The sequence below is a fragment of the Mauremys reevesii genome, linkage group 1 (genome assembly GCF_016161935.1).
Source record: "Mauremys reevesii isolate NIE-2019 linkage group 1, ASM1616193v1, whole genome shotgun sequence".
Taxonomy (NCBI): Eukaryota; Metazoa; Chordata; order Testudines; family Geoemydidae; genus Mauremys; species Mauremys reevesii.
In genome coordinates this window covers 154,435,611-154,461,506 of record NC_052623.1, presented here as the reverse complement: position 1 = coordinate 154,461,506, position 25,896 = coordinate 154,435,611, and the positions used below count along the sequence as shown (strand labels likewise).

General features: G+C 39.0%; 1 protein-coding gene across 6 annotated transcripts in view; it reads left to right on the top strand.

The window, feature by feature from the left end:
• Positions 1-25,896, top strand: part of LOC120391992 (X-linked retinitis pigmentosa GTPase regulator-like) — a 101,652-nt gene that overhangs the window by 26,610 nt on the left and 49,146 nt on the right. For 5 of the 6 annotated variants that reach the window (XM_039516306.1, XM_039516264.1, XM_039516279.1 and 2 more), the window contains exons 5-10: positions 3,431-3,589; positions 4,797-4,946; positions 13,496-13,654; positions 20,492-20,647; positions 21,164-21,288; positions 22,450-22,632. In XM_039516306.1, coding sequence (XP_039372240.1) covers positions 3,431-3,589; positions 4,797-4,946; positions 13,496-13,654; positions 20,492-20,647; positions 21,164-21,288; positions 22,450-22,632 — 932 coding nt within the window. The remainder of the gene's footprint in view (positions 1-3,430; positions 3,590-4,796; positions 4,947-13,495; positions 13,655-20,491; positions 20,648-21,163; positions 21,289-22,449; positions 22,633-25,896) is intronic. The other variant, XM_039516271.1, reaches the window with a different exon arrangement.

The following is a 25,896-nucleotide window of genomic DNA, read 5'->3' as shown; positions in this document are numbered from 1 at the left end:
ATTGTTTTGTGATGTATTTGAAAGAAATGAGAACTATAATCTAAAACCTTCTTGTTACAATTCTCATTTGATAAAGTGTTAGAACATGTACAGTAATTGTACATGAGATTTTGTTTTTTTGAAATTTTACAATACAGAAAAAATTTGCAACACTAGAAACACGATACATACTGTAGCTATGACTATAGTAATTGATTAAAAGTGCTGTGTATGAGCTAAGTAGTATTAAAGCAAGAATATATCTATACAGTATTTTTTCCAAGGTAGTGGTGTAGTGAGGGGTAACTTAGAGGTTCCATCTCTCACCTCCTTCAGATCCACCTTCAAGATTCTCTTCAGCTGTGATGCTTACCAGAAATCAGCTAGATTGGCTAAATCAGAAACAAAATCAATGGGACTTGTGTTCCTAAGACACGTGGCTGCTTTTGAAAATTCCACGTATGCATACCTAAATTTGGGTTTAGGAACCTAACATTAGGGTCCAGATTTTTAAGAATTTTGGTCTCTAAATGCATAACAATTCATAATAACAAAACAAAAAGCCTCGCAAACCCCATCACCTATTACTTTTAAATTATTCAGATCCAGGGTAAAGCAATTAAAGAAAACACTTTTAAAAAATTATTAAATTGGATTGAATATTTGTACAACTAATTTGAAGAATTGTGCTATTGTAACTTTACATTAACATTTATAATGAACTAAATTAAGCTTTTTAAACAAAATACCACTACTAGTGGGCTCTCATTTGAATTTTACAAAATTGCTATATGCACACAAAAAAACCCTGACAAAAATTTCAAAATTTTAAGGCTTTGATCCTGCAAATCCTTAAGTGTGTATATTACTTTGCTTTATGAATTGTCCCTCTGATTTCATTTGGACTACTCATATGCTTCAAGTTAAGCACAGGCATAAATGTTGCAACATCAGGGGCTAAAACTGTATTTTGAATAATTTCTCTTAGTGGCATAAAATCTTTGTCACTTCAAGACAAAATTGCAACATTGTTAACCCTGGCACAAGTTATTTAGTCTTTCAGTACATTAATGGTGTTATTGTTAACTGTAATGTGCACAGAGATCAAAATTCTTAAAAAGTAGGAGCCTAATACTAGGTTCCTAAACCTACATGTAGGCACATATGTGTGGGATTTTCTAAAGCACCAAAGTGCCTTAGGAGCTCAAGTCATGTTGACTTCAAACAGCCTGGAAAAGCATTTCAGCTGTCTTGTCTTGTCTTGTGGAGGTTCAACATATTGGAAGAGGGTGCCTGGAAATATAGCCTGGGCTATTTGCTTGTCGATTTTGTGGTTTTCTTCCACTAAAAGTGGTAGTGAGGCCCTGGGCTAATAATCTCTTTCATCACACGTGAGCATTTTAAATATTAAACTCTTTAGTAGAAGAAACATAAAATCTGAAATTATTTTAATTAGGAAGCTAAAGAAACAAGTACACCTCTACCCCGCTATAACGCGACCTGATATAACACGGGTTCGTGTATAGCGTGGTAGCAGCGGGGCTCCGGCGGCTCTTTAAAGGGTCTGGGGTTCTGGCTGCTGCAAGGGGTCCCGGGCCCTTTAAATTACCGCTGGAACCCTGCCGCCCCTACCCCGGGGCTGTGGCAGCGGGGCTCCACCGGCGATTTAAAGGGCCTGGGGCTCCCCACAGCGGCTGGAGCCTGGAGTTCTTTAAATCATCGCCGGAGCCCTGCTGCCCCTACTCTGATATAACGGGGTTTCAGCTATAACTCAGTAGGGATTTTTGGCTCCCCATGACTGCATTATAGCGGGGTAGAGTTGTACAAAACATCAGCTTTGCCAATTTTAAAACTATATTGAGAAAAAAAAATACAGAACTAGCAACAAATAAATAAAAATTTGATTGAAATAATAGTACCTAGTCTTATAGCACTTTTCATCAGTATATGTCAAAGCACTTTAGAAGGAGATCAGTATAAAAAAATTAAGAATGATTTCAATAAAAAGATTTTTAAATTTAAGATATTATTTTTATCCACCCTGTTCAAAACCATCAAGCTATGTACATAACTAATTAGGTGATTTTAATATGGTTACCCTGGCCATGCCTCCCCCTTTGCCTCCAGTTTTGTCACACTTGCTTATTATGTTTTGTCTTAAAGTAGCTTGCAGGCTATTGAGGCAAAGACTGTGTTTCTATGTGTGCACATAGCACCTACTACAATGGACCCCCAAAACTGGAGTGTTTTGTTATCACAATGCAAATTAATAAGAAACCAGTCATACAACTTAATTCATTAACTAAATAGCATATATTTTGATAGCATATATTTTCCCAGTTATTTGTAAATGCACTGACCAATAGTCCATGGCTGTATACCAAGTGATATGTTAAACATCTTTGTAATGCTGCTTCTATATACAAACATAATTTTATTAAATTTTAAAATCCAATAAAAATTGCTTAGGTCAAGTTCAGCTGTAGGAAGAGTCCAGCATAAAGCCTGTGCACCACTTAAGCCCTTGAAATAGAGTTTATCTGGGACTTAAGGATGGCAAAGGTCTTGAATAGCTCTCTGCATAAAGCTGAATTTTACCTGTAGTGATTTGTAGTCTTCAAAGGAATTTGGGCTGCTGCAAAATTAGGGTAAAACATTTCTCTTGTATTACTCAGTTGGAATATTCCTTGGGATTCCTGTGTAACACCTGAGTTATTTTCATATACTTTGTAACATCTGAGTTTTTCAGTTTTTTTTCAGAGCAGATCAGATTCTCTTGATATCCTTCATGTGTTTTACATTTTTAATGTAGTGTGTCTTGAGGGAGAACTAAATTATAAACTCTCTTTTTTTAACCTTTATGTACAAGCAGCAGTCCAACTGGGAAATGTAAAACTCTCTTTTTATGTACATATATGATAGAGAAACAAAATCAGATTACCAGAATTGAAGAAAACATTCAGAGGTGACAAACTTCACCCTAATTTTAGCTAGTTACCAAAAGGCTTTTTTTTTTTTTTCAATTTTCCATTTATCTATAAGTTGCCTTTGGTTGCTGGACTTTCCAGCAATTACTCAGTCTGCAGACATTTTTAAGTCAAGGCTCTTCCAAGGTGCTTTCATGTCTCTTGAGCTCTAAAAGAACTACGGAGTATGTAGAGTTCCTTCACTTTTGACATCTCTCCCCAAGCAGAGGGAAAACCCAGCCTTCTCTAGATGCATGTGTATTCTAAAATGGAAAGGAAGACTGTTAGAACTTCCCCATCCAAAAATGCCCAGGAAAGCTTTCTCGGGACATACAGCAACAACTCATAATATCAATGTTAGAATATTTTAGGACAGCTTAGCACAGCTTTTTCTGCAATACTTTTTCTATAGAAAGAAATTGAGCTCAAACTTTGTGATTTGCTGTCACTTACTCTACATATTACATGTGCTTTTCTATGTGCAGAACGAGGACATGTATATGCTGCTGGAGGTAACAGTGAAGGGCAGTTGGGATTAGGTGACACAGAGGAAAGAAGCACGTTTCATCTAATTAGTTTTTTTACCAACCAGTACAAGATCAAACAGCTGGCAGCTGGATCTTACACATCAGCAGCACTAACCGGTGAGAGCAACAGCTAATAACAAATCCCTATACCGAGAAAAGGTACCAAACATGTTAACAACATAGTTTATCCTTTGACAGCCCCATTGACCCTAATGGAAGCCTTACACCATGATCATTCGCTTTTGAAAAGCAGTAATTAGCAGTGGAGACTTGATAAGTCCATGAGGTGGTAGAAAGGCTCTTCTCGGATTTGCAAAGCAGCCCTACGTAGTTTTAGTTCCAAATACTGCCTCCCAGGAACTGCTGCAGCTAGAGAGGTTTTATGTAGAGGTAGCTTCCCCCAACTTGGAATTGCTGTACAGAGAAGGCTGGATGGTGGCTGAAGATTATTGTATCGTTTCTTTGCCTCAGCCACTCCTTGTTGCTGACATGGGTCTCTGTGCAGATGAGACTGTGTCTGAGACAAATAGGAGAACAGCTTCTCTAGTCCGCATGAGGGAGACACATTCAGTTGGGGTGAGTGGGAGAGGGATAGGAGAAAGCAGGGGAAAAAGAAGAGAATCAATGGGGTGAGTGGAAAAGCTGGGATAGAGAATCAGTTTGGAGGAAGGAGAAATGGGAATCCTATTGATGAAGCAAGTGGAGACATGCCATCCTGAAGTTACTAATAGGATAGTGGTACGGGTTTTTGCACCCACTTTGCCAGTCTTTAAATCACGATTTGAGGACTTCAGTCGCTCTGACATAGGTCAGGGGGTTGATACAGGAGTGGGTGGATGAGATTCTGTGGCCTGCGTTGTGCAGGAGGTCAGACTAGACGATCACAACGGTCCCTTCTGACCTTAAAGTCTATGACTCTGATAGGAATAAGCCTAAAATCCATAACATTCCCCAGAATGTGTGTACACAGACCACCAGCAAGTTGGGAGTCTGCCATCCTCCAGTCGTATTGCTTACTGGAGAAACGTGTCTGGAAATAAATGTTAAATATTGCCATCTCTGGTCTAATATTACCTGGTCACTAAATATTCCATGGCACATTTCAGAAGATTGTGAGGGATGGGATGCCTTGGTATCTCTGGCCCCATGCTTTGCTATGTGTTGAGTGCAAGTTGATAGCTTCCTCATACTTCAGCAATGGCTATTTTTTAGCAGTGTCATATAGAGTGTGTGAACTGCCTCTGGTGGAAGCCACAAGTAAATGTAAATATTATTGTTAGCCCAGCTTTGCTTTTAAATCTGACTTTCTGCTACTTTATTTTAGAGGATGGACATCTTTTCGTGTGGGGTGACAATTCTGAAGGTCAGATTGGCCTGGCTGGTGAAGCCAGTGTGTGTGTACCTTGTCAAGTGGATGTTGGAAAGCCTGTTTCCTGGGTCTCCTGTGGATATTACCATTCTGCTTTGGTAACAAGTAAGATAATGATATATTGTGTAATAGAGCTAACTAAACCAATGGGCCTCAAATTGTGGTCCTTATTTTCATCTGCTAAATTGCATTAAAAATAGCTAACAACACATTAAATACTTCCCTAATGATATATGCCACGGGTACATTATATGATCACAAATATAAATGAAAATTGTCTGTACACTTGTGAATTAGAGGTAAGTCTCGCAGGGACAATCTCTCTAAAATTTGCTCCATGATGTGAAATGATTTGGGAAACTGATGTATTCTGTTCCATGATTCTTTATTGTAACTGAATTAATACTACAATGGGAAAACAAATTACAGTGAATGTTAGTGTGTGGACAGTGTTATGGAAAAGGGTATAATGCTGAATGAATGTCTTGTCACACTGATTTTGTTTTAGTGAGACATACGACAAATGCCTTAGGCGAATTCAATTTCTATTTTGTACCATAATCCAGCATCTCAGAGACTATTCATATTTGCTCATGTGAACTGACCCTCTTCTCTTCTGCCTTTGCCTCCCTTCCCCCCAAAATGCAAATCTTGAATAGGCACCTGTCACACATTTTTCAGGAAAATGCATCTTTCCTGCTAATTCGCTGCCTTAATTGTCAAGGTTTGATGCTATATATTTGAATTTCTGGGGCAAACTGAACATATGCTGTATAAAGTAGAAATGTCTTGAGGGAAAGAGTTCTATGTATGGCTGTTTACAGCTGTACAATTAAAAAAAAAGTTAAATATTTTTAGAAAGCATGCTGAAAATAGACATCTGGAATTTTGTCAAAGCACCATCAAAAGATTTAACATGGAGCATAATGTATTAAAAGCAATAATCCATCCATGAAAACCCATAACCTTGCAGAGAATTATGAAGACATGTGCAGCTCAAAGGAGGCAAAGAAGGGAGGAATCTGCAAAGACTGTTAAGATCTGTGTTTTCTTCAGGGAAATAATGACAGTTGATATACAGATAATTTTTACTGTGCAGGATTTGGGCTAGGAGGCACTCTGACATTTCTATAGCTCATTTCCCCTCTCCCCTCCCCTCCCCAAAATCAATTTCCTGATTTGAGTGAACAAAATTAAGATATTAAAGGCATGGGTAACTATTTATTCTCATCAAATGTGTGGACCCCAAATAATACTAAGTCTTTAATCTTACCTCAGTCCCAATAGAGTACTAAAGACTTCAATAGATCAATAATTTTGGATTACAGAGCTTTTAACAGGCATCCAGAAACTACATCTGGTGCTTTACTCAACCTGCTTGATAAACGACAGATTTCTACAGATAACATCTGTGTGCGTCCCTGAGAGTATGCCACAAACAGAATGAAAGCATTCAGTGACTATAAAGTATATGTAGTAGGGTGTTCTGCCTATAGTATGCAACTTTGTATTAATGATGCTTTCTTAAAATAAATAGGTTAAATGCTTATTATTGACCAAGAAGTTTAGCAGCCATTAAATATTCTTCAGCTTCTGAGCACCACAATCTACAAGTAGATGTGTACGTTAAAAAAACCCAGCTCTTCCGGGCCATAGCGAGAAGGTAGTATACTAAAAACTTGATGAACAAATGGTTTTTGATAGCTTACTATGATATGGAGCCAAAAATTGAATTTCTAATTTGGCCACAGTAGAATTTAGTAGCAACTATAATCCAAACTTTTTAGCCTTGTGACAATTTAACCCAGGAGAGAGGTTTGAGAGATACTTGCACATACTTAATAGTCCTAGCTGTCAGACTTCATAGACTTTCTCAGCGTGGAAGTACTAGATCAAGGTGTTGGGCCCATGGAAAAATATGTAACTTTTTTTTTTATTTGAGTGTTTTAGCAATTACACTATATCCCTCTTCAGATATCTATCTGGTGTCAAAGAAGGTTCATGTTAACTTAATGGATTAAATTCTACCATGTGGGTAAGTGGGCCCTACTGAGGTCAAGAAGAGCTTTGTGCACATTTGTGAGAGCAGAATATGGCCAAAAGTGTGTAGTAATAAATCTTTTTAGCTTTGGTCTAGCCACTAGCACTGATAGGTCTTCTCCATATGCAGATCAGGCAGAAAGATGGCCAGTTACTTTCTTTGTAGTCTTTGGTCATTGGCTGCTCTTCTTTTCTCCCACTCTCAATTTTTTCTCTTGTTTCACTGAGGAGAAGCAGCAAAGATGGCTTTTAGTCCTATTTGGACTTTTTCTGTAGTGTGTTTGCTGGCTTTTCTTTTTCTTTCTTTCTGCCCTTTCAGCAGTAGGACTAAAATTTCATATATATTTTTGTGATGACACTGTTCAGGGTTATATCTATTAGGTTCTCTTGCCAAATCTATAACCAGGCCTTTTGTCAAGGAGGTGCTTCTGGGAATAGATGGAAGACATGGCCTACCTCTGCAGTGCAGATACCCCCTCTGCACAAGAATGGGCTGAGGGGAATGATGTGCCTGCCCACTGCCCTGGTCCCCCGTGCAGAAATGGATCCTCTGAGTCAAATGAGAATTTGAATGATGTTTTGGATTATAACTCTCCTTGTGCTTTTCCCTTGCTAGAAGCAGGTAAGCCAGACTCAAGCCCCCACAATGGCATCCTTGCTACAAATGATTCTTTGATTGACATAGATAGAAACCTTTGGAGAAGCCCCTCTAAAGAGTGCTTTGCAGGTTCCCATGGGTCCCTTTCATGTGTGTTCCTTATTTTCATGGAACTGTTTTCAGCGACGCTTGGAAGCCCTCACTTCACCAAGCTCCTTCATAGCCTTCTGCTGTGTGAGAGGTGCTATTATTTGATCCAGAGGTACAGCCTTCAGAATCACTTAGGAAGTTCAGAGGAAAGGAATGTTCATGTCATGTCACATATCCCTTAAAGTTGTGCCAATAGTGGAAGTAGAAGTGGAGACTGTGCTCTCTCTTCTCAAATGATTCCAAAAAGGAAAAGTATTCTTAACTGCAAATGATACAGGAGATAAATTCCTGAAGGGAGTCCTCAGGTACATCCCTGGCTAGGTCCGTGAGCACTATCTTGGCTACAGAAATGTAGGAAGCCTGACCGTGGTTGCTCTCTCCCCCTGTCCCTGCTCCATGAATGTCTCTAGCAGCATGCACCAAATCTTTTTCTGTTCCATTAGGGCCACTAACTTCCCAAAAGCTTGTTGTGGGGAAGAGTCAAGACATGTCATCAGTTTCCCCCCCCCCAGTTATTATCCAAATGTTGGAATTTGAGAAGTTTTGACCAGCTCTGTTTGAATAAAAATATAGAAGGGTCATTAGTATGTGGACTGCCTCCTCTACTTCCAGACCATGCATGGAATGGCTCTCCGCATAAGAATATTCCCTGTGTAGAAGCTCAGCTTCCCAAAGAATTCTGAAACTTCACTAACAATTTTCTGGTTGCTCTTGGGCACATAGGGTTTGCTTATGCTCACAGCAAATGTTGTTGATTCCTCTGTCATACTGCAAGAGACCTCTCTAGCCACATCAGAGCCTTAGGACATACCTCAAGGTCCATCCTTTCCAAATACACTTTCAGATACCGAGTTCCTTTCCATCTAGCTATTTCAGCTGATTTGGGCTGCAGTAAATGCTTCAGCTCCTCTGGATCAACATGTGTGGAATCCTGGGGGTACTGGCTCTGTAAACATAATTCCTATGTTGTCTTCCCTGGCCTACCTTCCTGGTGCCTATTCTCTATTGGCTTATGTGGGTTGGCATGAAGATCCCCCTCCTAACCTCTCTCAGTGAGAGAGAGAGAAGTTTTCCCTTTTCATTTCTATGATAGGCCCCTCTGGGCCAGGGTTTAGTAGGTCAGAGGGCCCTTCACATTAGGGAGAATTTTACCTTTTGGGGAAAAACTGAGAGATATTGGAAAAGCTGAGTAAATAATCATATTAGATGGAAGCATTATGGATCGGACTTGCCGAATATCTAAACTTAATATGTTTGTAAAACTGTACTCAAATCACCTGACTTTGGAGCCTTGTAGGACTTCTTATGTTTATTTGAAAGTTATGCTTCAGCATTTCCTAAACTGTTTTTTCTCAAGAGGGTCTCCTTAATGTATTCACAAATTTACTGTAGTAATTGGGGCTATCTTTCTTAGCTGGATTATGACGTTTAGAAAAGAAATTGAATAAGATTGGTTAGTTTGGGAAGTCAATGGAAGACCTACCACTTGAATCCATAAGCCCATTAATTAGGATTGTGAGCAGGTTAATAGATATGGTGCACTGATATTTTTCCAGATTTATGAAAAATGGATGCTGAATTTTAAAGAGAATGCTTTAGCTTCTTTTGAGAGAGAATCTCATGTGCAGCTCTAACAGTCAGTAGCTCACTGACTTGATTGTAGAAATAAATGAGAGACGCTTAAATATATATGCATAAAAATGATGACTCTTGTTTTGCAACATTTGCAGCCATTGATGTACTCTTTTCTTTCTCTTCTTTCACCCCAAAATACTGGGGCCTCTCTGAGAATCCTTAACAGAATCCCAAAGTAAGAGCCGGGTGCTGCAGCCTCTTTTGTATCAGTCTGACCTGTTGCAAAAAGTGTTAGATTATCTAATGGATGTACAGAAACTTTAGGAATGGTCTGCTATCAAGGTGACAGTTTTCACATTATCTTCATTACGGAGGCACTGGTTGTGATTCCATAGTTAAGGTAGTAATCCATTTTGCACTTAACGCAGGGATTCAACTCTGTTTTACATGTGTTCTCCTCAAACTTACAACACTTACTTTTTGAGTACCGAATTTTCTGAGGATATACAAATAAATCCATTAGTTTTTTTTATTCAGATTAATTAAACTGGGTTCTTTATGAAATGTAGCATCTGGCCCTGTCTTTTTTGTCCCAAAGGATCTTAGCAACAGAATAACACACACTTCAAACTTTTCGTATAGTTAAAATTAATTGATATCTTGTGCATAGGCTGTATTTGAAGAAATTAGATTGTAATTAAGTTATTAATGATAGGCTACAGACAGTCCCAAGTCAACAGCCCAGGTAACTCTTAAGTGGAGCTGTTGTGACATCAATGGTAACTCAACCAGTTGCCACCCTTCCTCTACAGCTAATTTACATTCAGCATTTTTACTGGTGGTAATTACTCAGTAGTGTGAAGGAGGCTGAGAGAGTTGTATAAAATTGGCAGATTTAGTCCAGTGATCATTGCTCTTTAAAGGTTCTGTAGCTGCCAGCTGGCTTATACGTCAGTTGGTTGACCTGATAGCACTGCTGCCTTGTTTCCACTGCACGTTGAGGAAGCATCGCTGAGGAAGCGGGAGGCAGGAGTGTAGGAGAAGCCATTAAAGCAGAGTGTCATCGGGAATTGATCTAGCACTGATTTTTTGTTAACACAGCCTTCTAAATACCTAAATCAGTTGCACATTAAGGGCCAGATTCACCAGAACACTTCAGCTGCATTGTGCTGCTCTGGGGAGACAAACATAACTGGTCAGTGCACTCTGGCTGCTTTGCTGTACCAATGAATGTGTCCTAAGTTAAAACTTAAATGATTTAAGGTTAATACTACATATGTTCAGATCATTAGAAATATTGAATATTAGCATTGTTTGGGGATTTCTTTTTTAGTATTCGTGCGGACACTCTTCAGGGAAATTGCCAGACAAAAAACTGCTTTAAAATGGAATGAAGATTGAGAAGAAATATCAGTAATTTAGGGGTAAACAGTGTTTCAGTATGTTGTAATTATCCCTTAAATCAGCAATATAAACCAGGAATTTCAGTGTTAACTGTATTTTTTTTAAGTGCACCCTTATGTTAAAGTAAGAAATTCCCAGTTAAGGCATGCAAACAACCTTATATTTGCCCTGTACCAGCACTATAAAGGAGGAAAAAAGTGAAGAAAAAAACATGCCTTGAAAAACCATTTGTGTATCCTGTGCAAGATCCAGGCAGATTTGCAGTTGGCGGAGTGCATGGACTGTTCCCCAATTACTTCCTCCAAGGAGGTGGTGGCAGGAAGAAATGCTGCATATTGTACGAGCTTCTGGTGACATTCAGCTTCTCTGACTAATCTACTCCTTCTCCTGGGATAGGAGGCTCTGTGCTACCCTTTGCCATCCACTAACTGCTGTTGACACAATCTAGCCCCAAATAACTAAAAACCAGAATTCCACAAAATTAAACATTGGCTCAGCAGAAAAACAGAATGGGCCAAATTCAGCCCTGGGCAATTCAGATGATTTAAATAGAATTACCTCAGCAATTAATTTGAGCCACAGCTCTATACACTCAGTGCGTGTTTTACCGGAGTAAAAGCTGAATAAGGATTTGATAAAGGGAAGAGGGAAATGGAATGCATGCAACACAAATTCCTTGCTTTTGCCTATTCTGCCCATTTAGGTTTCATTGACTTCAGTAGGCTTTGAAACTGGTTTGATTTTATTTACCTTGCTTTTTAATGATTTTATTCACACCCATTTGCTTTGTACAAGTGTGTGTGTAGGCTTAACTACCTGTTTCTATTTTGAGTTTGAGTATGTGATTATTTTTAATTCCTTCTTATTTTCAATTTCTGTCCTCTAGACTTATTTGGTTTTGGCATGGTTGTTGCCCTTAGGACCTCAAAATCCAAATGACAGAGATGGGGAAAGGGATAAACATGAAGGAAGGATTCTAATGTAAAATTACTTGGGCCATATAAGGAAATATAGTGTTATATACTATGCAGTTACTTATGGGCTCACATTTTGGAGTCTGATTTGTGTGTATCAAGAGCGTTTAAAATGTAGTTTTAGGAAAGTGTGTTTGAATTCATAGCATTTGGATATGATCCTTTAAACATTTGCTGTGTGTATTAGTACTGCCTCTTAATTCTATAAATGTGGTTTGTTAATGCTTAAGTTTATTGGGCTATAATTATGCAAAATTAGTATATCTCAGAAATGTACTCTAGATATATATCTATAATTATGCTTCAATAATGGGACAGTTGCCCAGTGTTTTAAATAATGGCTACAGCCACATAATTAACACGTTTCCCTGAGCACCCAGCTCTTAGTCTAAACATTTTTTGTCTTGGATTTGTTTCATATGAGAGATTTACTTATCCTTTTGCTTTGGTAAATCCAGCTGTGATTAAAAAACAAAATCAAATTGTTTCTTAGAGGATGTATGGAGATGTAAGTAATTCTTTCTTTCTGCTTCATTGGAAAGTTTCCTTTTGACTTAAATAGGTTTTGGGTCAAACCCCTAGTCAGTAAACTTTCATAATACTTAGCTGTTTATATAGCATTTTTATCCATAGAAATCCATAGAAATGCTTTAAAAAGGGGAAAGGAAGTTTCATTGTCCTCACTTTACGGTTGCAGAAACAGCCACAGAGTGCTGAATAACCCAGCTGGTCAGTGCAGAGCTGGGAATAGAACCCAGGCCTCTTGATTCCTGTTATTTACAACTGACTTAATGCCTATTGCTTTTACAGTTTGCCAGAGCACCATCATGGAGTAATTCTAACTGTGGCTTTAAAAAAAAAAATTTACTGCATTCAGCTGCTTCAGGTATAGAGGGAGTTTCAATGTGAACATCAGTTCTAAGGAGCAACTCAAGTACTATGGAAAATGTTTCTACAGACCTCTTTCAGGCTTGGTGGAGACCCATAGCTATGTCCTTGGAGCTTCACCCAGAAACCAAAGTTCTCTCCTATTTGACCTAGCTTTTATCTAGGATAGCAGAATGCTAACAGAGCTTTAGGAACAGAAAATCAGATCGGAATTTAAAGTCTGGCACATCAGTAGACAGTAACTTGAAATGTTTAACTCTTCTATCTATATAATAGAAGGGTAAACAGATGGCCAGATTAGATAACTCAGACTGACATAAAAAAAAACCGAAGGTGGAAACTGAAAAGTGTTAAAACAAAGGAAAGTCTTTTATAAAAGAATGGATTGCTGTATTTAGGATTGAACAGATTGAGAACCTGGTGCCCATAAAACTGAGTCTGGGTGCCTGGGAAGGATTTTCTTTTATTTAACTGCTGGGCTGACCTGAAAGCTGTTATGTAATACTGAGGTGGAGAAATCTCTTCTGATGGAGATAATGCCATGGTGAACCTTGGAGCACTTGATATAGTGCCATGTATTTCTAGTTTTCAGAACAATGGTTCTTTTCTTGTTATGTAGCTCATTAACAAACCTTTTTACAATACTTGCACTGCTTTCCTATTTTTTCCCCTCACTCTCCATCGGAGGAGAGCATGGACTTTCAAACAAAACATGTATCCCATTAGTAGGGCCAGTCTTTATTAAGACCCCTGCAAGCAACTCCAGTTGACTTAAATAGTGACTAGAATGGGAATTGTGATGCATTGACACCTCTCAGAATCAAGTATTGTTTTGGTTTTCTTTTTGACAGGCTCCTTATATAGGGAAATGTTAAAACTCTCATTTTGTTTGATTTATAATTTAAAACAAAAGTCCAAAAAGCAATGGGTACTTTGCAAATCATGAAAGAATGAGAAAATAACTTGGCCCAGCTCTGCCTTTTAGTGAGGTACTATGAATCCTGCTCTGTTTTGTATTTCCACAGGAGATGGTGAGCTCTACACTTTTGGAGAGCCTGAGAATGGGAAGCTAGGTTTGTCGCCTGAACAACTGAAAAACAGTAGGGTTCCACAGCTTGTTCCTGGAATTTTGGAAAGGGTTAATAAGGTAGCTTGTGGTGGAGGACATACAGTGGCACTTACAGGTATGAAAACGAGTTGGCTTTTCTCAGATCCTGTAATTAAAAGAATCGCTTTGCTTGAGAAAGCAAACACTCTTCTGAAATGTCAGACAATGCTTAGAGAAACTTTTCTTCTATCTTATTACATTGAAAATGAAATTTGTTTTTTTCCATGAGTTCTACAAGAAAGCCTCCCCTTGTGAAATTTTAAATGACCTTGAATATGTGTTAATTAGTGAGTCACTTTTCTGACGATAACCACTCTTTAATGGCTATAAAGAAAAATGTATGATCTATTGGGGAAAAATACAGGACTGGGATCCACGAACTGATTATTTCTAATCTACTCCTGCAGGAATTCTGCACATCTGCAGATATTCAGAATTCACATATCCTGCAGAATTTTTTTTCCTGCAGAAAATACGTCTGCCAAAGTGCTGCAGTTCCACCTTTCACCCACCAGAGGCCATTGTGGTGCCACAACAGCTAGCAGCATAAACACAGCTGGCTGTTGTGGCACCACAGAGGCCTCTGGTGGAAAAAAGGTGGAACTGCAGCACTTCTTTGGCAGAAAAAAATTTCTTCAGGATACACAAATTCTGAATATCTGCAGATGTGCAGAATTCCTGCAGGAGTAGATTAGAAATAATCAGTTCATGGATCCCAGTTCTGTATTTTTGCCAATAGATTATACATTTTTCTTTATAGCCATTAAAGAGTGATTATAGTCAGAAAAGTGACTTGCCCAGAACTGCAGCACTTCTGGGGCAGAATTCTGTGCATGCCCAGTATTGCAGAATTCACCCAGTAGTAGTAGTTCATCACAGCACCCTGCCCGCAGAACCAGGTTAGGACAGAGTGAGGGACACGGGCCTGCTGGGGAGGGTCTGTGGGTCACAGACTGGGGTTCAGAATAGCTAGTGGGGGGGGGGAAAGACTGGAGACTTAGTGGGCTGACAGAATTGAGCCTGGCGACAGGCAGGGGGGCTGCAGGGACAAATGAGGATAGGGGAAGGCTGCAGAGACCCATGCAGATTTGCCTGCCTGAATGGGAGAGGCTTGGGTTCAGCCAGGGTCTCATGGGAGAGGCTGCCCAACTCCCTAACAATCCCGCCCCACCCCAAAAAAACCCTGTTCCATATTTTTTTCACCCATACCCAGCAATCCTTCAGGTTCACTCCAGACTCCTTCCCTTTCCCTCAGCTCCTCCGTTATCCCTGACTCCCCCAAGCCTTTGCACTGCTTCTGACAGTTCTATATTGTAATTTAAATTAATTACTCAAAGTTCTATATTAATATGCCTAGTAAGGAATCTATTTGTCAAAAAAAAAATTATCAGAATCTTTTTTGGTCTGTATTGTTACAGACATACTTGATGACATATATTTTGAAATAAATTACCAAAATAATTGAAACTGGCATGATTATATTGTGTTGTTTTGACAAAATGTGCAGAATTTTAAAATTTTGGGCACAGAATTCCCCCAGGAATACCAATCCTAGCTCCAATACTGTGGCTTTAGGCAAGGTACTTAATGTGTCTGCCTCCATATATCTGATACTATTATATAATACCTCATAGGAATTTTGTGAGAATGTATTAGTTGTTTGTACAGTGCTATATAGTCTAATAAACTATTAGAGTGGGCTATTGCTAAGCTAGCTTTTCAAAGAGAAAAATGAAACTACTAGCTCTTCACTTTCATATTTCTAACTTGGCATTTTTATTATTTTTGTTTACTGGGTTTATCTCTCTTTATTACTGATCTTTTAAATTAGATTGGTTAATGATTCTTCTATTTATACTTTAGCTCAATCCTGCAGATATTCCATCACCTGGGTGGAGCAGGAAGCTTCTTGAGTGAATAGGACCAATGCCATCAGTTTACGCAGAATCTAAGCTTTTAGCTAAAACAAAAGAAAAGTAATATTCTGTCTCACAAACTCATCGACTTTAAGGTCAGATGGGACCATTGTGATCTAGTCTAACCCACCCATTCCTGTAATAGATCTCTATCCTCTGGCTGAGTTACTGAAGTCCTCAAATCATGGTTTGACTTCAGGTTACAGAGAATCCACCATTTACACTAGTTTAAACCTGCAAGTGACTCATGCCCCATGCCGCAGAGGAAGGCTAAACCCCCCCAGGGTCTCTGCCAATTTGACCCGGGGGAAATTCCTTTCCAACCCCAAATATGGCAGCTAGTTAGATACTGAGCACATGGGCAAAACCCATCAGACAGATACTTGGGAAAGAATTGTCTGTAGTAACTCAGAGCTCTCCCCATCTAGTGTCCCATCACCAGCCACTGGTAGCAGTTGCAGATGGGCTACATGTACTTGTAGGCAGTCTCATCATACCATCCCCTCCATATATTTATCAAGCTCAGTCTTGAAGCCGGTTAGGTTTTTTGTTCTCACTGCTTCCCTTGGAAGGCTGTTTCAGAACTTCACTTCTCTGATGGTTAGAAACCTTCGCCTAATTTCGAGCCTAAGCTTGTTGATAGCCAGTTTATATCCATTTGTTCTTGTGTCCATATTGATGCTTGACTTAAATAACTCTTCTCCCTCCCTCTTATTTATCCCTCTGATGTATTTATAGAGAGCAATCATATCTCCCCTTAACCTTCTTTTGGTTAGGCTAAACAAGCCAAGCTGTTTGAGTCTCCTCTAATAAGGTAGGTTTTCCATTCCTTGGATCATCCTAGTAGCCCTTCTCTGCACCTTTTCCAGTTTGAATTCATCTTTCCTAAATGATCTGGGAAACCTGGAATATTGTGTGCAATTCTGATGAGGTCTCACCAGTGCCTTGTACAATGGTACTAACACTTCCCCGTCTCTACTGGAAGTACCTCACCTGATGCATCCTAAGACTGCATTAGCCTTTTTCATGGCCGCATCACATTGATGGCTCATAGTCATCCTGTGATCAACCAGTAACCCAGGTCTTTCTCCTCTGTCGCTTCTAATTGATACGCCCCCAGCTTATAACAAAAATTTCTGTTGCTTAGTCTCCAAAGGCAGGATGTTGCACTTTGCACTATTAAATTTCATCCCATTTCTGTTAGTTCAGTTTACAAGGTCATCCAGATCTTCTTGTATAACTCATCTTGTCTCTAAGGATTGTGATAAAAAAGCTTTAAGAACATGAAGCAAGAATGACAGGCACAGCAGCTGTGAAGCTGTGTGTGAGCAGATACTATTGGTGCACTGTTTAGCATGAAGGGACAGATCCTGTTATCTCACCCCACTGGTAGGCTAAGTAAGGCCCAGATCACTCCTGATACTCCATGAATGCAGATAACTGCCTTCTACTACCTGTTTCTGAGGCCTGCCTCCTCAGGCTCAGGATGGGGAGAGCAGAAGTGACCAAACTCCTTATTCTCTACTCTTATTGTCAACTGTGATGCTGTTCTTTTTAGAAGTTGAGCAAATAGAACAGATTTTATTGAAGTTCTTACTGCCTATAGATGATACCCAGTCAAGCAAACAAAACATTCTGTGAAGCCAGAATATACTATGGTGCAAGAAGCAAGCAAGGAAAAAGGGAATTGGGCAATATAATTAACTGAAGTTAGCTGCCCAAAATGATCTGGGAAAAATTAGTTTTCCTGAGGAAAGGAGAAAATTAAGGCAATATGCAGAGCTCATTTTCAAAGATCTCCTGAAATTCAAAGATGAGGAGGCAAATGGGAATTATAGGCTAATCTGGATAGGGAAGGGATATTTGTAATATTTGAGCTCTCTCATTATGTAAACACACTGTTGGAATGTGCCTGCATGCTTCACACCAAACCTGGATCCTTCTAGAAATCTCTAGCCATCCGGGAATGCTTGGATCTCATCTTGAGCCACGGAGCACTCCTATAAGGAATCATGTTCCCCCTACACCGTTATTTCCTCTATTCACCATCACATCAAATCAAAAATCTGAAATCTATCTGGACTCTTTGGCTACAGCTGCTTCATCTGTAATCGCAGCTACCACTTTGAGGTGAGACTTGGAGGAAGTGTTCTGCTAAATCTATTGAAATATATACAAAGGTGGAGATATCATGAATAAGGTGATAGAGAAGAAGAAAGATTGAAGTCCTTGGTTATTTACCAAACCGCCCCCCTTTTTAAAGAAAAATATTTCATATATCACAAATCCTCTCAACTTGCTCCAAAGCCAGACTGACAAGAAGAAATCTTAAACCTTATTTTGGCTCAAAAAAATCTAAAACCCTATTGTTAGAAGCACAGTTATGCTGCTTGTACCTTTTGGGCCTTTTTCTGCTGTCAAAGAGAATGCTTGAGTCCTAACTCAAATTATCTTGAACTTATCCTATTTTACTAAGTTTTGGAGGGGGCCATCTTTATTCTGTTGTGGTGGCATGGAATGAAATCATGTCCAACAGTAAGTGCTCAAGATAGTTTGGAACAGTTTTGCTATGCCTTTGCACTCTTGCCACCAAAACTTCCTCCCTTTCTCATCCTTTTACAGGGAGCCCTTTCATGAGAAACTGCTGAGAGGGATGTAGTCATAACCCTTCTCTATCTCGAGTAGAGTAACAGAAGTGGTTCCTCAGTAGTATCAGAGACAGAGATGCTGTTCCCAATACTTCCTGAGCCCTAATGGTTTTAGTTTGGTTGGGGTTTTTGGGAAGTATCTTCTATTATAGGCTCAAGCACTCTGAAAATTCAAAATAGTGGCCTTGGCCTCAATAATTGCATTACAAATCTAAGGGATGGTTTGCCTGACCCTCTTGTTTCTATGTATTCCATAAAGACGGCTCACTGAAAATGGCTTCTTTTCTTTTCTGTGTTGGAGAGGATCTTTACTTGTATTTGATTTTTCTTTTGCATCCTTAGTCTTTAGCAAATGTCTTACTGTGTTGGCAACTCACTTGAGAAAGCTGTGCATTCTTTTTTTCTCATTCCATGTCAACTGACTACTGAAAGTACAGATGTTCAGAGAGGCTTAAAATGCCTTAGAGAAGAGTATGTTCCATACCTTGGTTTAGACTTAGCAAACAATATGATAAACATCCAACTTCACTTAAACGCGTTATGCTCATCAGAGCAAGGATGCCAAAGGTCTGTTTGTCTCCAGAGAAATTTCAAGACATATTTGAATGTTCCTAAGGCTATTAGAATTTATGGCATCATGCATCCTGGGAAATCCATTTGCCAAATTGAGGGTGAGACTTCAGTTCTGGCTAAAGAAAGTATCTGCTTCAAGAACAATCTGTATTCATATCTGGGAAGTCTAGGTATCTGTCAGTTATTCTTCTGTTAATTGGAATTAAGGGATCTCTTTCTGATTTCTTATTTTACTTTCCTTGTTAGCAATCCCTTTCTGGATATTTTTCCTAGCACTGAATCTTCCAGCAGAGGGAGCTTTAATATTAAATTTAGTAGGAAGATAATTTTACAAAATATTTTGCATACTTAAAAATAAGTCTTGCTCTTTATATTTCACGGTCTTTTGATTTTGCAGAAGTGACCCTTAAAACTGTTTTAAAAGAGCGATGATGGGAAAAGATATCCTGTAAGCAGAAATACTTTTTTTTTTCAGCTTTGTGTTACAAGGCCTGATCCTGTATTTTTTGTTGATCTGAAGTTGCAATTAAAGTCAATGAATATGTTGGGCTAGTAATGCCAGGTCTGCTCCACCTCTATTTTCTTCCCATCCCTTTTCTTCTCCCACAAGAGAGACAAGATAAAGGTGGGAGAGTGGTTGGGAGATAGCGCTGGAGTAAATGTAATATGTGATTTGTGTTTAAATGTGTACCAGTTTATTGCTCTTCAGAGAATGCATACAAAAAGCATTCAGTTACTGTACATAGATGGCTGGTGTGACGGCCTGGCATCCTCCCCAGGGGTGGGAGGAGCTTGTGCTTCTCCTGCTTTTGGTGCTATGGCGTGGTGTCTACCTCCATGGGTAGGAGGCATTCCTGCCCTGGTGCTGCAGTCTGGCTTCTACCCCACAAGTGGGAGGAGCACCTACTCCTCCTGCTGGTATACAGTGTGACTTCTACTTAAGTTTGATTTCCTGTGGGAGTACAATGTACATTCAGACATATTCACTTCTATTCAGAAGTCTTGAGTTCTCTCTTCCTTTTGGTAGCGAGATGTGGAGCTCCTTTACTTCCACTTAAAAAATCGTCAGATATTTTCAACATATGCAAACATAAAAGTATTTAAAAATACTTTTATTTAGCTGCTGAATGTAACCTTGCCATCTGAATGACCTTGATTCTTGAACAGAGAGAAACGTTCTAAAAGCAAATGTTCCTGACACCTGCTGGTGGTTGTATGGATATTGACTATGAAGAGGAAAATTAAGCTTGGAGTTTCCAGATACATTGCAATAACAACATTGTCAGTGTTTTTAATATTTCAGCAATACCAGACCTGCAAAGATTTGGATCATCATACATAATAGATTTTTATATGTGGCAAGAAGTTCAAGACTAGTTTATTGAAGAAGAAAATATACATAATGTATTTTTTTAATAATTGTGGGCTTGTGTTGATCTCAGCTGTAACATATAACATTGTATAATTTTCATTGGCTGATTTTCACATGTGCATTTAGTCAATAGGTTATTTTGTAAATACGCCATGAAACAAAATATGTTGCAGCTTGTACCAGTTTATTTTCTGTATGTTTAGTTAAATCTTTCGGAGGGAGGGTGGTTTTTCATTTCATGTTCCTTTTGATTTTTCTCTTTCGTTGTGATTGCGCTTTATGAATTGATAAAACATAAAACTTTTTTCATAAAGTTGGAATGTGATTTTATTTCTGTTTTGCCAGTAGTGGGGAGATTATAATTATAACTAACTGTTTGTTTACTTTCCATGTACAATTTTCAGAAACAGATGTATACACCTTTGGCCTTGGACAATATGGGCAACTTGGACATGGTACATTTATTTTTGAAACCTCGGTACCAAAGGCAGTGGAACATCTGAAGAGGCATAAAATATGTAACATTGCATGTGGGGAAAATCATACAGCTGTAATAGCAGGTATGTATGCTGAAACTTCTGAAATATACTTAAAATTATAATGTATTATCATTTATTATATGGATTTTTTTATTATAAAATGAGCACAGTGAGGAACAAACATGCAGATTTAATATAAGGTTAAGTGACTGCCCAAGGCCATCCAGCGGTCAGCGGAAGAGCCAGATTAGAATTTAGGAATTCTGTTTTTGACTTTCCCTATATACTTATTCCTGTAGACCACACCACTTCTTAAGGAAGTTGTAGCATGAGTCTCAGTTTTGCTATAATTGTATTTTTTCTTAGTATTTTATTTTTTGGTTACCTCGACTAACAATCCCAGTCAATACTTTTGTCTGAAAATGTATTTATCTTCTGGACCATATTCAGCAGTTTAAAAATCATACAAGTCTTTGTTCAGATTTGATTTTTGAAAATGAAATATACCTTGCTTTCAAAATATATTTAATTCTACTCTTATAACAATTTTGTCATGTGCTTTTAATGCACCTTCTACATGTTTCTTTTTCTATGTAGACAATGGCCTTATGTTTACTTTTGGAGATGGACGACATGGCAAGTTAGGACTTGGAGAAGAGAATTTTACTAATCAATTCATACCCACCTTATGTTCTAATTTCTTGAAGTTTGCAGTCTATTTGGTAAGGCTTTGCTTTGGTCTCTTTTTTTCAAATGTTGAAATGCTTATACTTTATAAACATATCTTATTAAGGGAAATCTGACAGTTTAAAACCATATTTATAATATTTCCTTATAGTATTTTATTAACACTGTAGATTAATACTGAAAGAATGTTAAAATGTTTTGTTTTATTTACTGCTTCCCATTCTGCTGCTTCACTTCCTGCTCTGTGATCAGTTTGGACCATAAAAATAGACTAGTCAGTTTTTCTTTCAGATTGTTGTGCACTTCCACAACACTGCAATGTTTAGGTTGCAGACACTTCAAAGGAATCTATACATTTCAAACAAAAAACTTTTTAACGTTTTGGTAGTTTTAGTTTTAGGAATAGCCTTCCGTTCCAATGTGTGGACCTAAACCACCTGGTGTATATTGCTTTAATATCAAAGATTATTTATAATGTAGGTTATTTACAAAAGTTGAATAAAATGAAAATGTATTAGTTTTTTAATCCAAACATGATGAGAAAAGAGAGGCAATATTGTTCTTTTAGGTTATTTGTTTTAGTCTTCCTGCTGGTATTGAAGAAAATTGCAGTAATGCTAGCTCCAAACATTCAGAAATTGAGTCAGGCCCCAAAAGATCAATTAAACAAAACACAACAAAAAAACCCATTTTGGGTTCTTTTTATTTGCTTCTGTTTTTAACTTGGGTCATATTTTCAAGCTTTGCTCTACAACCATGAGGGATAGAAACTTCTTTTAAAAAAAGAAAGCTGAGATTCTCATGTAATAACTTGTCTCCCAGACTGGCTAGGGCTCTAGATAAAACATCTGATATTATGAGACTTGTGGTAGTTTGCAAGAGATGGTAACATTGTGTATATGTCATATTGGCTAACATCAAAATGATTTACTAAACTCCTTTGAAAATTGATGCAGAATTTGTTGCTTGCTTCTAGAGAGTTGGCTAGTTTTATTCTGTTTTACAATATATTGTACTTAAAAAGTTTCAATCCATTATATATTTTATAAACATCAGTGATTACAGTTTGTACTTTAACATATTGAAGTCTGTAACTAAGTGTGGAGCAAAGCATTTGGAGCTTCTAACATGTTTCTTAGTCCGTGGTCCAGAAGATGAATGCAGGTCAATGAGATCCTTTTGTGTTTACACTGTAGGTTGCTTGTGGTGGCTGTCACATGCTCGTTTTTGCCACTCCAAGGCCTAAAGGGTCTGAAGAAATACATGAAGATTTACGTGAAAACTGTTTGGCTGCTACTATCTCTAAACTGGGTGGTGATTCATTAGTAACTAACACCTTGCAGAGAACGTTCTCGGCTCGAATGCGACGGAGAGAGAGGGTAAATTCAGAGCTAACTATTTCTGACATTTATAAAGTTTCCATGATTTTTTACAGGAAAAGAGACTTTTAAAAAAAATTTAAATGATAGCTTACACTCACCAGATAAATATCCCTCTTTGAAATAAATGTTTGTATTTCAAGGTTCTTCTTTGAGTAATGTTCCTGTGAGTGCTCCACTTCAGGTGTGCCTGCACCCTGTACCTTTAATTGGAGATTTTCGTAACAGTGCCTATTCAGGTGCCCCACACATCCTTGTGCCTTGCAGCAAGGCTATATGGGGCTGTGCAGACAAACTGCCCTCAGTTCCTTCTCAACTGCCTTCAGCCTAAGACAGTGTCTACTGTGTGCCTGTTCTCTTTATTATTCAGCAGTTAGTTAGTATGTAGTTAATTATTTTATAGTGTTTGTAGTTCCCTTTTTTCTTTTCCTTTCTCTTAAAAAAAAATTGATGTAAAATCTTTCCCTATTTAGGGGTCATTTTTTTTGTTATTTTGCTTGGGTAATCCAGGTTCCACAGGATTTAAAAGGTGACTCTCTTGCTGCGAGGCTGTCCCAATCAGGCATTCTCAGTGCCTTTGTTGTTTGTGAGATACCCATATTCCCAGTAAGTGCATAATCTAAACTTCCTTCAACAATAGATCCTGAAAAAATAGGGAGATCAAGTTTAAGCTCCTGATGATGGAGCAAGCCTTAAAACTGGCTTCAGATCCAGGGCGGAAGACCACCCTGTATACAGATCTCCCAGAACAGCTTGTGCCCCATCCACATCAATATCCTGGTCACTGGAGGTCGATAGAGATGGAGGCATTATCATTGCACTGATTGCATCTATGGCACCAAAGACCTCAGCAAAGGTAGCTTTGACATCTGCCTCTGTTCAGAAAGAGATAAAGAGTAAATGTCTGAGAGAGCCTTCTTGTGCACCAGTGACCGAGACTATGTAGACTTCAGGTCCCCAGGAGAGTATCATGCGGGGTCCAAGTGATTCTGGTACTGCAAAGACAGGGCAGACATCTTCAAGGAGTCAGTCCTCAAAGACAGACTCAGTACCGAAATCAGGTATCATACCCAGAGCTATAGACACTCTTCCGAGAAGAATTTTAGTCTCATCCTTGAACATCAGTTGGTACTGGCCACTTGGAAGTCTGTGGTACTAAAGACGGCTTGACTGGTGTAATTAGAGTCTACTCATTCCCATGCCAAGCACTTGGTGCCAGCTACATCAGTACCAAAGCCATCCTCCACAGGTTCTTGCTTGTGCCTGTCGTTGATGCCATAGGTACCTCAAGAATTTAGATACTCCAAGGATCTTCTCATATCTTCAGAGTCAGAATCTCCTCTGCTAACTGGTACCGGGGGTTTACCCTCATCAAGATTTACTTGGTCACTGACCCCATCCATCATCTAGAATATCATACTCACCCTCATTTACAATACAAGCAGAACAGTTATTTTCCCTCCTCCCCCGCTTGGATATGTTGAAGAGGACTCCTCAGACTCTCTAATTTCATAACAGGCTTCCCCCATCTACTCTAGAACACATTGCTGCCTCTTCTCCACTGAGGCATTGGAGGAGGATAGACCTCAAAGGACACCCATGTGGCAAGAAGAGAGATGGTTGCCTCCACCTATCCCTTGTTGGGAGCTATGGGCATTCTGTCAACAATTTTGTGATGAAGTTATCACACCACCGAAGGAAGCAAAGAAGAGTACATTCCTCAACCACCTGTGGCACCATGAATGCCAGAGGAGGGAACCTTCATGGAGTTGGAATCAAGGGCAGACAAGGAGGTAACACCTCTTACAAATATTTTCTTCTCATCATCTGAAGAAGTTGTGATGCCTCCACCATCTTCTCTGGCAGATGACTTCAGGTAGTTACAGGAACTGATGAAATTGCTGAGACACAGTTCAGGAGTCACACCTTAAACTCCTACATATTTTACCTATGTCAAAATTCTTGAAGATTGCCATTCCGGTCAACAAAGCTCTTATGGAACCCGTGAAGACCGTTTGGCAAACACCAGCTACCGCACTGCTTATCCGCAAGAAGGTGGATTAAAAAGTATTATGTCTCTTCCAGGAAATCATAATTTCTATTTTCTCACCTAGTGCCAAATTCTCTGGTAATGAAGTCTGTTAATGAATGGGGCAAACAATATATCTCAAAGTCCACCCCATACAGCAAGGACTACAAGAAGCGCTATCTTTTTGGCCATAAATCTTGAGCCACACTTCATTTTAGAATAGTGAACCATCAGGTGCTCATGGCCTATTTGAATTACAACAAATTTAATTCCTTTATTGATCATCTGCCAAAGAAACATCATGACGAATTTAAGGTTATTATTCAAGAGGTTCAGCTCCTGGCAAAGACATTGCTCCAGGTCTCCTTGGATGCTTCAGATACTGCAGCACAGTCTGAGAAAAGTGTCTTTGGCTGCAGCTGTTGTAAGGCTTCCCAAGAGAGGTCCAGAGTACCATTGAGGACCTTCCCTTTGATATTCACAAGCTCTTTTCAGACATAATGGATACATCTTTCCACATTTTAAAGGACTCAAAAGCCATGCTGAGATCCTGATTTATTCACCTGTAAATAAGAGGAGATTTAGTTAGGTCTCAGAGGGCACAAAGATCATTCCCAGCCCCCAATTCAACTTACCATAGATCATCTGAGCCCTTGTCCAGGAGACCAAGATTTTTTACTCTTGACCTACAAGACACGTTTTCTTGTCACTATTCACCTTTCATACAAGAAGTTTCTTCATTTTCTAATCAACAACAAACACTTACCAATATCACATGCTCCCTTTCACGCTATCTTCTGCTTAAGGGTATTCTCAAAGATTCTGGTGGTAGTTGCCACCCACCTACGTCGTCTGGGTATAATCATTTCCCGGTATCTGGACGATTTGTTGATTTGAGGCAGATCTTATCAGGAAGTGTTGGTGGCTGTAAAAATGATGTGTTCTCTGTTCCACAGCCTGGGCCTTCAGCTCAACCTCAAAGTCTTTTTTGACTCCAGTACAGTATCTAGACATCACAGGCGCTTGCCTGGATGCAGTGACAGGCAGAACATGCATCTCTTCCAGCAGATATCTCGTGCTGAGTCTTATCTCAAGGATTCACAGCAGTCCTCAAGTAACAGTAAGAGATTGTCATCAACTGCTGGGGCACACATCAGTTTGCGTCTTTGTAATGCAACATGCCAGATTACATTTCCGAGGTCTCTCTGGATGGCTTTGAATGGTTTACAAATCAA